Source organism: Carassius gibelio, chromosome B17, assembly GCF_023724105.1.
Source record: "Carassius gibelio isolate Cgi1373 ecotype wild population from Czech Republic chromosome B17, carGib1.2-hapl.c, whole genome shotgun sequence".
Taxonomy (NCBI): Eukaryota; Metazoa; Chordata; class Actinopteri; order Cypriniformes; family Cyprinidae; genus Carassius; species Carassius gibelio.
Window position 1 is genome coordinate 27,658,462 of NC_068412.1, and position 13,443 is coordinate 27,671,904.

A 13,443-nucleotide genomic window follows, 5' to 3' on the forward strand; every position below is an offset into this window, starting at 1 on the left:
ATTGGTAAAACATAACTTGTTTAAATACTTCAGCTGCTCATATGGTGAAAATTACATGTAACTTTGCCCAGACAGAGTGATTCTTTAATGTGTAACGCTTTGGGAAAAATTCATGTTTATATGATTCAAAACTGTAGTTTTAAACATTTTATTTACACAGTTACTTTTTTGTCATGTTTCCAGTATAAGTGTATAGTGCATATATTTCTCATTTGCTTATAGTCTAAAGGATAAAACTCAACGGCCATGCAGTAGTTAAAATATTATATGAATGTTGCACTTTAAATTGCAATAACTGAAAATATTGCTTTTATTCTTGTCCTTTTAGAACATTGCCTGTTTCCTGAAATGTGATGGACGTATAATATAACAGATATTTCTGTGACACAAAAGCAGTAAATGTGTTTTTTTTTTTTTTTTTATATGAATAAGGAAGCTTGAAAAGCAGCTTTATTGTACTGGCTCATTACATCCTCCTCATTACGACGGAAATATCAATGCACAGAACGATTAATAAATCAGCAGCACTGTCGCATGGAAAAAACCTCATACAGTATATTGTGCTGAGTCACTTTCCACAACCTTTCAATTTCAAACAGGTTAAAGCACTGTTTATTTCTTCCTGTTTCTCATTTAGGGTTATAAATGTGCATGTTTTTAAACGTAGATGTGTTTTGTAAAAAGTTTCAGTGCAATTCACCAAAAATCAACACTTGGCAAACCAGCAGAGTCTGGGAGTAAACAGCGTGTCAGACATTAAAGTATGAAATACATGAGAGCATAAGAGATTTAAGACTCCGAGTTTACTCAATATTGAAGAGATTTCTTCATCTATTTAAGTTTCACTTTTAAAGACAAGACAAGAAAAAGGGGCACTATTTGGACATTATTATATTTATTTTTTATATAAGTTTTTAATTTGTATTTTTTTTTGTAATTTTTTTTTTTTTTTTTTTGCTTTTATCATAAGCTATTTTAGTACTGTACATCAAGTTAAAATAAAAAAATAAAAAAAATAAAAAAATAAAAATAAAAATTGGTCTCTGCAACTACCAAATATAAAAAAAAACATTTTTTTTTTCTTATTTTATATTAATTTTATTCTTCATTTCAAGTAACAAAATAAACATTTGCAAATTCAGTTTTTGTGGTTTAGTTTTAGTTACAGTAGGGAAAATATTTATAAATAAATATTTATAAAAATATTTAGAAAATATTTATTTAAGACTCAGAGTTTACTCAATATTGAAGAGATTTCTTCATCTATTTAAGTTTTACCTTTAAAGAGAAGACAAGAAAAAAAAAAAAGAAAAAAAAACTGTATCATAAGGGCACTATTGGGACACTATTATAGTTATACGTTTTTATTTGTATATATATATATATATATATATATATATATATATATATATATATATATATATATATATATATATATATATAATTTTTTTTTTTTGCGTTTATCTTTAGCTATTTTAGTACTGTACATCAAGTTAAACTAAACGGAAAAAAAATGGTCTCGGCAATTGTCCAGTCATTACATAAAATGTTTTTTTTTTCTTTATTTTAAATTAATTTTTATATTTTATTTCAAGTAACAAAATAAACGTTTGCTTCAGTTTTTGTGGTTTAGTTTTAGTTACAGTGGGGAAAATATTTATTTGAAGCCCTGCTGATTTTGTAAGTTTGCCCATTTACAAAGAAATTGTATTTATTTTAATGGATAGAGACAGAATACCAACCAGAAAATCCAGAAGGAAACACATTATATAAAGGTTAGATACCTAAGAAACACCAGGTACAAATACTATTCACTTAGATACAAGTAATAGGCCAGTTAGTTATAAAATAAAATAAATTAAACTAAGGAAAAAAGAAGTGTGAAAATATCTATATATATATCGTCTGTGCAGCTTATTTTAAATGTAAAACATGGGTCAAACACAATAGAAATATATTCTGTTTTGTCAGTAGAGTTTTTCTGCTTATACATCTTTATTTATTACTATTTTTAAGGTCTACTGTAGTCGATTCTTGGTAAACTGCTTGGGAATCAGCGCGCTTGGGTTTATCAAATAATTAGCCAGATCTTTGGCTACGGAAGACTGAATTTAACAAGCGGGAGCAGACCTGCAGTCATGAAGATTAATCCAATGTTTGCGTTCTCACAGCGGTATACGAATGAACAGCAGTAACACTGGAGGGGAATGTTAAACAGCTTCGGACTGATCAAACACACACTCAGGAGTCGCTTTTACCTTCTTCATGGGATGAACTGTCCTCGGGCTTATTGTTTAATTATCAGATTGACTTCATACAGTCCACAGTGGTGAACATTTACGTCCTTACTGTAGCCTGCTACATTTTTCAGCTATAGCTTTGATTTATCAGAGTAGTTTTAATGCAATAAATTAGATTACTTTTTAAAGCATAATATTGTACCTTTTACATCTACTGTACGTATTAGCTTCTGTTATTTTGTCAGATTCGTGAACGAGTTGAATCTTTTCAGTGAACCTGCTGAATCGGTTTGTGAACTGGACTGATCCACTCGCAGCTGTTTTTGAGTGAACAACTCAGTGATTCAATGATTCAGTTAGAATGATTCACATGAAGCCAAGAATTGAATCTCGGAGCTTGAGCGATTGAACAAGATTGGAAGCGCGAAAATTAGCATGTAAGTTATTTATGACTCATTTTACAGTATTGTTTATTGCAAATGAAATCATACTTTTCATTATTTGTGAACTATTTAAATCTGCTGGGAAGAGAGCTGTTTGAGCCCATTGAAATCATGTGTTTGTTTGATTCTTGGTTTTAATTTTGATTATTAGCGCTTATAGCTCATGGAAGTAATGAAATCCAGGCTCTCAAATTAATCAAAGCTTCATTAAATGACCATCCCTACAGGATAAATGCTGGGATTCTCTTGTTCTCTGAAACCACAATAATGGGGAAGACTGCTGACTTGCCAAATCTCCTGAAGACGAAGTTCGTTACTGAAAGTTCACAGAGTGCTGTATCAAAGCATATTAAATGCAGAGTTTACGGTTTTTTATGATAATAGTTTTTTTTCCATTACTTTCATGAGCTGTAAGATCTACTCATCAAAATTAAAACAAAAAACTTTTTAAATGTTTTCCTTTGCATGCAGTGAATCTACAATATATGAAAGTTTCACCTTTTTTTAAATAAGTTTAAAAAATACTTTTATATTTTTAAAAATATATATATGTGTGTGTGTGTTTTAAAATGTAATGCATACTCTTATTAAATATTACTCAAATGAATTTACAGAAGGTACAGAAGTATCTTTTTTCATGTATTTAAGTATCAAAAGTAAAAAAGAAAAAAAGAAAAAAATGATTATGAATAATATTTATTATTTAAGTTATCTAGTAATTGTCAGTAAGAAAGGTTGCCGCAGGTATTAAATGTTGCAAAGCATTGCTAATATAAATAACTAAATCTAAAAACATTTTAGTTGCTTGACATTAAATAAATGTTAACTAAAATACATGAAAAACGGCAATGCAATGCAAATTTCTCATTTTCATTTAGTAAACTTAATACGAAAATAAATCAAACTAAAATAAAAATGAATAAAAACTACACCTTTAAAAAATAAAAATGAAATAAAAATTCAAACAACAAATATAAATAAAACCTTTAACAACTATACTATAATAGTATTTCAAAAAGTCTAAAACATTTTAATTACATTTTAAATAAATTTTTAATTACACTTTAAATAAACCTATACACAGTATCCAATTTGCTGCAGATGCTGATAATTACGTATATGATGAAATTCTGCTGCTTGTAATGTAAATCAGTGAGATCTGTAGCAGATACTGACATAAAATTATATAAATATCAGTGGTCACTCTATATCTCCAATAATATGTTTTAGTAAAAGGTGAATGAAATGATTCACACATATAACAATCCAGTGCTGATTGAGGGCTGAAGAAACAAGTGCTCCTATCAGATTTGAGACTCTAAAACATGATTGATGGAGAATCAGGTAAAGCTGAGCTGCTTCAGTCCAGTAAGAGTTCATCTGGAGATATTACTGACATTATTCTGACCTTTACTTGATCAAAATCGCTCAAGATTTGACACTCAAAATTAGACGACAGAAGATGTGGAGTAGACTGTGTCCGACAGCAGGCTTTACAGGGTTAAAATGCACTGGGTTGATATTATGAACACAAAGTCAGAGTGGATTTTGTTGTGGTTGACTCTGTATTGAGTATGATTCAGTCTGCGGTCAGTCGTGACGTGAAGCGTGGGTGTTTGGGTCAGAGTGTTCGCGGTCGCAGCTCTTTTCTGTATCATCATGTGTTTGTTTTTTGCAATGAGTCAGCGGCGATCATAAAGGCGCTCCGCTCCTCAGAAATTGTTTGGGAGTGTGTGGGAACCTGAGGGTGGATTCACAGCAGAAACAGCGCTTATATCTGTGTGCCAAGGTCTGCATGCATTGATCTGATATACTGGAGATTTCACGTTGAGCTCAACTCTATTCACTGTTTTTAAATTCATCTTCTTGGTCTTGAAGTAAATTATTCATTAGTGCATAAAAAAAAAAAAAAATCACAACTTCTGAGACTACTTTTGTTTTCGAGAAAGTCAATTGCATCGCTCACTTTGCATCAGCCAGTCAGTATAATTAATCAGTACTTTATCATTTTACGTTTAATGGTATATGTTTAATGGTATTAGTAAACATTAACATTAAAAAACAATGACATATACAACAAATTATTTGAAATTTGAAATTAAAGAATAACTTGCATTGATGCGAAAACAAAATATATATTAAAATGTCTAATACGAAATATTAACAAAATTATGAAAGTATTTAATAGATGTTACTATTTGATGTTTAATGTGCAGTTATTTGAATTGTGCATCTATTTGTATGTTGAATAAAAAATTTAATCTTGATGTTAAAAATGATAATAAAAAGGACGGAATAATAAAATAAGAGTGAAAAATAGAAAAATAAATTCAAATTCAATTCGTTTTTAATAAAATATTTTATATTATATCAAAAATAGTATATGAATAATTCTAAAATAATGTATATTTCATTCTTTTATATACAGTAAAATGAATACTTTATCTAAAATTAGAAATTAAAAAATTGCTAAAATTAAAGTGAAAACTACATATAATCATCTCATTCAAAAGTTAACAATACTATTTATGCATTTAATGCTTAATATGCAGTTATGTGAATTGGCTTCTTTATATATATATATATATACAGTATGTATTTACATTATCAATTTCACATATACATATACTTTAAAAAGTACATTAACTAGGTTTACTTTAAAAATACATAAATTAAAACTTGTTCAACTTCTGAAAAACTTTTCCTTTTTAGGAAAGCCATCAGTTTCACCTGTGACTGTCATCATCCAATCAACGAAGTCAGTCATTTCTTATGACTATTTTACAAGGAATAACCTAAATTTTTTTAGCATGAAAGATCCTTAAAGTAACTGCACACGTACAGTAACTGTTATTGTGCATCAAAAAAAGCATTTTCTGAATGCAAGCGCTGCTGTTTTATAGTGATCCTACAGATCTGCTGTAATGAAGAACCGCTTTAAATTAGGAGAGACGTGTAATTGGTCAGCACAGCAGAAATCGCCTAAAAGCCTCTGTTTGATTTCCTTCCGGCCGTCTCATTTTCCACAACTGATTGCTTTTGTATTCCATTATCTAAAACAAAACCAGGGCGAGATATGGCTGAATGCAAATGAGACGCCTATTTGTGTCAAAACGGAGCAGTCCATCCTCGTCAAAGAGTTAAATCCCAGGTTTAACATGTAAATGTGGCCTACATCTGTTTGAATAGATTTGTGTTCATTTATTAGCACAGAAAGGATTGGAATAAACCACATTGCTTTATTTGCTTTTAGTTTAAATAATCGCTTCATCTACAGTTCATATGGTTGTGTTTAAATGGGAAAAATTCATGCTTAGGGATAAACTAACTATAACTAGTTTGTGAATAACTAGTTGCTGACTTAATTTGGATTGCGTCATTTGTTTTTTAATACAAAATGCCATCAACACTTAAATTATTATTCTTTTTTTTTTATGCAAGAAGTGCTCACTAACACTGATTTAGACAGATTTGTGAACAATATGGCTTTTTTAATACAAAGAAAAAGACTTAGATGTAGATATTTGAGTTCAGCACAACACAAAAGTGTTGCATTTATTTTTTTGTTCAGTATATATACTCACTCAGAATAGTAATATTAAAACTGTAATAGTATTTTAATGATACTGGAATAACATTGTTTCAAGTAAAATAAGAAAAAGTTTTATTTTTCATCACATATGGGAAATGCAAGTATGTAATACAATAAGTATATGATGAGTTCATATAATAAATATACATGGACTATATTAAAAACAATCAGGAGATTAAATACCAAAAGTGGTAAATTTATTGCATTTATATTTCAGTTTTATAAACCAGATATGACAGTGAACCTACATTACTCAACATACAGTAAATTATTACACTTTTATCCATAAATTCATTTTACATTACATAGATCGACAAGCAGCAAAACTACTCTTAGCTTTGGCTATGAGCACATATAACTATTTGCTTTCAGATGGTACAATACACTGCTCCTTTTTTTTTTTTTTTTTGAGCACAGAATGTGGCAGTGCAACTTTTTCATCTTTTTGTCACAACATTTAAACATTAAATATAACTTTTTCTTCACTATTCTGCATTAAACACCACAGATGGCTTGAAGACGGGTCGGGAGGCCAAACTAATGCAAACTTGCATGCTTTCTATCTCTGGGACGCTGTGGAAACTCGCGCTCGAACCATGGGATTCACCTAAAATTCATTAGTAAGATTGATTTCCCTGCACAGAGCAGGTGCGATTCGTAACGTTAATTGTTTTTTCAGCGTTGCAGCTTCATAATGAATCAATATTCCAGGGCTGGGAGATCTACAGGCTCTGAAGATATGAGAATGAATCCTAAATCCTATCACTAGTATCACTTTTTATCCATTTAATGCATCTTTGTTGAATAAACTCTCATCAACCTTTTGAACAGTATTTTGTATTTTAAAGTACAGTATGTATTCTGCGTAAATTTATGCTTTGATTTGAAAGAGAACTGCCATCCTTGCGGCGGCTGACAATAGCATATGCAGTTTGCGTTCAGGTGTTTTTCAAAACGGCACTAGGGTGATGTTGGGGGAGACAGAGCAGACCATCTGTTGAATAAAGTCTTTTGTTTCATTTGTGCACAAAGTGTTCTCATCGCTTCCTAACGTTACGGTTGATCCAATGATGGCAGATGGGTAATTCTGACAGTGCTTTACATACTTTTCTGATCCTTGACCGAGTGTTTTACTTGGCAGTATATGGGATGTGAATTAGATGTGAATGGAACTTAATGTTTCTCTTGATTATACATTTAGTCAGGAATTACCTCTTGGAAAAAGTCTAACTAGTAAAAGGGTGCACACGTTATGTGAAACACATACAAGTACATCTATAAACAACTTAAATGTTTGATTGCTGCTGGATAGAAGCGCTTCTTTCTTTTTGAATTAGTCCTCAGCGCATCTTTGGGGGAATTGTCTCTTATTGCTCTCAGTGAAGCAAACTATCTCACTGCTTAGTTTTCTGTGGTATGGCCGTTTACAAGCCACGCTGCTTCATGTGTAACATTATCAATAATAGAATATTTGTTTTCGGTAGCATTTGCTTGGTAGACATGTCAAGCTTTCTATAGATATAAGTCTCATGTCTCTGTTGACTATTCAGAGTTAGTTCATTTTAATGATGCATTGCTACAAGATCACCCCAGACCAAGGCTGCATAAACTTTAACTTAAGTTAAATGAATAAACTTATGGGTGTATACCAAAAAAAAAAAACCCTTTACAGAGTCGATTGATGTATTGCTCTTAGGTGGACAATCAAAATTGTGCTGCCCCACACAATTGTGTGCTTCCCCAGGTAAGCAACTGGAGGATGAATAAAGGACTAAGAATGGATCACCTTACAAAAGGTTGTGGAACCTTGGTTTAATAGTGAGAAGGGGATATTTCCTACCAAGATGGCGGCGCGTCCAGACGCTTTGTCCCGACAGAACAGGTGTTTTCGCATTTTTTGTGATCTGCAAAACTGCTCACCCCTGGTGGAGTTTGATTATTTAGTGCCGGCCGTTCTATGTGCAGAGGGATTATACTGCTGTACTGCACATTTCGGTGTACATTCCCCCGTTCAACATCACCAGCAACGATGCACTAAATAAACTGTACCAGCACATCAGTGAGCAGCAGACAGCACATCCCGATGCTTTTCTCATCATAGCTGGGGATTTCAACCATGCCGACCTAAAGAGTGTGTTTCCAAAAAAACACCAACACAACACCACAAGACTCCTGAAGACACGGAACGCTGCATTCAGAGCTGGAGATGAGGTGGGCCTGAGAACAGCTAGGGCCAACCTGTCCCATGGCATCAGAGAGGCTAAGAGACAGCACTCCAGGATAGCTCATCAATTCAGTGACAGCAGACACACTAGGAACCTGTGGCAGGGGATACAGACCATTACGGACTACAAGCCCCCACCACGGACCTGTGACAACAACATCTCTCTGCTGAAGGAGCTGAACACCTTCTTTGCTTGCTTTGAGCAACAAAACAGCACCACTGCACAGAAGACTCCACCTCCTCCCGGTGACGAAGCTGACCTCAGACAGCGTGAGGAGATCCTTCAGCAGGATCAATGGACGCAAAGCTCCGGGTCCTGACAACATCCCTCGGCGTGTACTGAAATACTGTGCAGCAGAACTCACTGATATCTTCACAGACATTTTCAAAATCTCACTGAGTCAGGCTGTTGTTCCCACACGTTTCAAAACCACCACCATCATTCCAGTTCTGAAGAAACAATCTCCATCCTGCTTCAATGACTACCGCCCTGTTGCACTTACCCATGAACATCATGAAGTGCTTTGAACGGCTAGTCATGCACCACATCAAGTCCCCACTCCCCCGTACCCCTCCCATGTATATTGGCCAATCGGTCGACCGATGATGCCACTACCCTCCACTCAGCACTCACACATCTGGACAAAAAGGACTCATATGTCAGAATGATGTTCATAGACTTCAGTTCAGCATTCGACAATCATCCCTCAACAGCTCATTTACAAACTGTTTCAGCTGGGGCTCAACACGTCGCTGTGCAACTGGCTGTTGGACTTTCTGACTGGAAGACCTCAGGCAATACAGGTCGGCAGCAACACATCCAGCACCATCACACTGAACACTGGGCCCCCCCCCCCAAGGATGTGTGCTGAGCCCCCTCCTCTTCACTCTGCTGACCCCTGACTGCACACCATAACACAAATCCAACCTTTTTAAGTTTGCAGATGACACTACTGTGGTGGGTCTCATTAGCGACAAAGTTGAGACAGACTACAGAAGTGAGGTGAGCCACCTGACCAAGTGGTGCAGTGACAATCTCTCTCTGAACATGGAGAAGACAAAGGAGATTGTTGTAGACTTCAGGAGAGCACACACTCAGCACATTCCTCTGACCATCAACAGTGCGACTGTGGAGAGAGTGAGCAGCACCAAGTTCCTGGGTGTGCACATCACAGAGGATCTCTCCTGGACTGAAAAGACCGCAGCTCTGGCCAAGAAATCAAATCAGCGTCTCTACTTCCTCCGCAAACTGAGGAGAGCCAGAGCCCCATCCCCCATCATGTACACCTTCTACAGAGGCACCATCGGGAGCATCACTGTGTGGTATGGCGCCTGCAACGCGTCCTGCTGAAAGACTCTGCAACACAGTGAGAGCAGCTGAGAAGATCATTGGTATCTCTCTCTCTCTCTCTCTCTCCCCTCCCTCCAGGACATTTATGGAACACGTCTCACCCGCAAAGCCCTCTGCACTCACCAATCACACAGTTTCTTCAGACTGAAGGACAGCTTCATCCTCCAGGCTGTCAGGAAGCTGAACTCACGAAGCCTGCACCCCCCCCCCCCCTCTGCCCCAGGCACCACTGAACTATGAACCCCTCCCCCCAAACAAAAATAATTATATGATGGCATGCACTAGTCACTTTGTGCAGTATTGTTCTGCTCACTTCCTCATTCAGCATGGAACTGAGGTCATTCCACTACCTCAGTCATTTAAATAAAATAACTGCTCTTTAGCCCTTTGTCACTTTTTTGGCACTAAAAATATTTTATCTGCACGGTTCTTCAATTTATTGATTTGCACTCTCATTTGCCTTGCGCCGCTTTAATTTTTTAAATTTTATTATATGCCTTTACATTCCCTTATTGTATCTACATTTTATATTTGATCTAGGTTTTTAGGCTTTAAATGTTATCTGTATGCACTTTCTGAGTGTAACGCAATTTCGATTCTCTATGTACTGTACATGTGGAAATTGACAATAAAGCGGACTTGAACTTGAAAAGAAAAACTAGGCAGGCATGTAATACCAGATTCTGCCGAACCAAAACAATATCAATAGACAAAGATACCTCAGGGTTCTGCAAGGTTTATTAAAAATACTAGATTTACATGACCAGAGTAACTTCTCCACTAGAAACCACAGTCTGCTCCCCAGAGACCGCCTTGATACGGGAGTCTCTCCCTGAAAGGGGAACGTTAGAAGTGAGAACGCACTTAAATGCTCAGTTCCTCTTGTCAAGAGCAAGAACTCACGTTTTCTGGTGCAGCTTTGCTCACAAGAGCCAGATGATGGATGGCACACCTCTGTACTGCAGTGGATGAATATCTGACAGGGAAGAAAGAGGCTCAAGTCATAGAATCCACAAGTAGTAAATATACAAATGTTCAATTAAAGGGGGGCATACGGTTTCCTGCAGAGCAGCCAGTGATGCTGGATCAACAAATGTGAACATCTTCACAATGAAGCGCTTGTAGTGGGTTGGGAACTGAAGACCAGACGATCCGGTCACTGGAACCAGTGTGGTCAGATAGCGATCATCCCGGTAAGGGCATCTGAAGAGAAAAGAGAAGGCTAGAAAGGGTCTCCCAGCAGACTAACTGGATGAAGATTGGCTGTACACTCACCCATCAATCAGAAGGTCCCACTGGGGGAGACTGAGTGGATTGGGGGTTGAAGTAGTCCAACAATGTCCCAGCATTAGGACAATGTTAGGGTCAGTCCTCTCCATAATGTGCACCTCAACATACACAGGCTCCCGCAGGACTTTTGTGATGGGATAATCAGCATCACTGTAGTAGGACGTGTAGGCCTCATCCCCTGAGGAACAACACTGGGGTTTAACCAGACTCCAGTTATAAAGGCTTTAGGGAGACGCAGGAAAAGACCTTACCTTCAGCACAGCCTTTGGTGACACATTGGCCATTGGCCAGTCTGAGCTCCACCCTGAGAGGTCCAGGAGCAGCTACTGGTGGAGGTGGAGGAACAGAGTTGACCTCCACAACCAAAGCTTCCACAGAAGTTCCTGAGTATCTACACTGGAAGAGAAACCTGGACAACACACAGCAAACTTCTAGCACTTATCAGGGATTAGGGTTCACACCAAGTCATGGATCACCTACTCAAAATGACTGTCCCTTGTGATGGAACCATACGGTCCAATCTCCACTTCATACGATGAGGTCATTCGGTTTTCATACACCACATATCCTCCATCCTCCTGTGAATAGGAACCGTGTCAGCATCCAGTCTATCATAAGCCATGCAGAATAAAACCAGTAGCAGCTGCTCACCATCACGCTCGTGCCACATGCGGTCACAGGGAACTGGTATATAATGAAGGAAGGTGTGGACCCCACAGGAGCACAAGGTGGGTCATTTCCACCCAGTAGATGAACCGAATCCAGACTCAGTCGAGGCAGAATAACATCTCTAGACACCACTACCACAAACTGACCATCTCTAATACACTGGACAGTCACTAGAACAAGGTACACGTGAAGGTTAAGTGCAGAGAATCAGTTAAACATAAACAGAATCAGATTAAGAACACTTACCCGCCCTCCCATAGAAACACTGCTGTCCGTTAAAGCAGCAGTTGATAGCCTCACACTCAGCACCACTGATCCCAGGTGGACCACATTGGATCTGCTCAAAGTCAGCTACAACACATTTATCAAAGGGCTCTGCCTGCAATACTGGCTTCGGAAACTGTTGTTTAACTGGCTTCATAATCTGCGGCTTAGATAGTTGTTGAACTGGTTTCTGAAGCGGAAACTGCTGGTTAGTTAGCTGTTGAACTGGCTTCTGAAGAGGAAACTGCTGGTTAGTTAGCTGTTGAACTGGCTTCTGAAGAGGAAACTGCTGGTTAGTTAACTGTTGAACTGGCTTCTGAAGCTGAAACTGCTGGTTAGTTAGCTGTTGAACTGGCTTCTGAAGCGGAAACTGCTGGTTAGTTAGCTGTTGAACTGGCTTCTGGGGCTGGAACTGCTGGTTAGTTAGCTGTTGAACTGGCTTCTGAAGCGGAAACTGCTGGTTAGTTAGCTGTTGAACTGGCTTCTGAAGCGGAAACTGCTGGTTAGTTAGCTGTTGAACTGGCTTCTGGGGCTGGAACTGCTGGTTAGTTAGCTGTTGAACTGGCTTCTGAAGAGGAAACTGCTGGTTAGTTAGCTGTTGAACCGACTTCTGAAGCTGAAACTGCTGGTTAGTTAGCTGTTGAACTGGCTTCTGAAGCTGAAACTGCTGGTTAGTTAGCTGTTGAACTGGCTTCTGAAGAGGAAACTGCTGGTTAGTTAGCTGTTGAACTGGCTTCTGAAGAGGAAACTGCTGGTTAGTTAGCTGATGAACTGGCTTCTGGAGCGGAAACTGCTGGTTAGTTAGCTGTTGAACTGGCTTCTGAAGCTGAAACTGCTGGTTAGTTAGCTGTTGAACTGGCTTCTGAAGCGGAAACTGCTGGTTAGTTAGCTGTTGAACTGGCTTCTGGGGCTGGAACTGCTGGTTAGTTTGCTGGACCATCAGAGGTTGAGCCTTCTGAAGCGATTTACTCCACTGTGGAACAGCATGACAAAAAGCACAAACCAACAAAATCTGAACCAAACACCAACTTCCAGCCATTGTTCAACAGCTAAACACAAAGTTGAGATACTGCCCTTTGGTCTTTTGTATTCTACAGATTTCAGCTAATTAACAATAGTCCCTCCCTCTTCATTAACAACTGGGTGATTCTCATTGGATCTCAAGAATGAAATCTTTTTTTTTTTCTTAATTCCAAATATGTTACTAATCTGGGGAGCATTTCCCAAAACCATAGTTGCTAACCAAGTTAAAAACGTTGTTGGTTGCAATAAAATTTCTCATTTCCAACCAACTAAGTTGCTAACAGGTTAGCAACTATGCTTTTGGGAAAAGCACCCCTGATTGTAATTGTTTCTCAATTTATGTTAAC

At 37.2% G+C, this 13,443-nt stretch overlaps 1 protein-coding gene across 2 annotated transcripts in view; it reads right to left on the reverse strand.

Moving 5' to 3' along the window:
• LOC127976343 (zona pellucida sperm-binding protein 4-like) overlaps positions 1–13,136 on the reverse strand; it is a 191,339-nt gene extending 178,203 nt beyond the window's left edge. Inside the window, exons 1-8 of one of the 2 annotated variants that reach the window (XM_052580706.1) lie at positions 12,056–13,136; positions 11,792–11,979; positions 11,621–11,718; positions 11,392–11,549; positions 11,126–11,318; positions 10,906–11,053; positions 10,754–10,826; positions 10,593–10,682 (exon numbers count right to left, since the gene is read on the reverse strand). In XM_052580706.1, coding sequence (XP_052436666.1) covers positions 10,606–10,682; positions 10,754–10,826; positions 10,906–11,053; positions 11,126–11,318; positions 11,392–11,549; positions 11,621–11,718; positions 11,792–11,979; positions 12,056–13,112 — 1,992 coding nt within the window. In that variant the 5' untranslated portion in view covers positions 13,113–13,136 and the 3' untranslated portion in view covers positions 10,593–10,605. Of the gene's footprint in view, positions 1–10,570; positions 10,683–10,753; positions 10,827–10,905; positions 11,054–11,125; positions 11,319–11,391; positions 11,550–11,620; positions 11,719–11,791; positions 11,980–12,055 lie in introns of those variants that run through there. The other variant, XM_052580705.1, reaches the window with a different exon arrangement.
• Between the last annotated feature and the right edge of the window lie 307 nt (positions 13,137–13,443).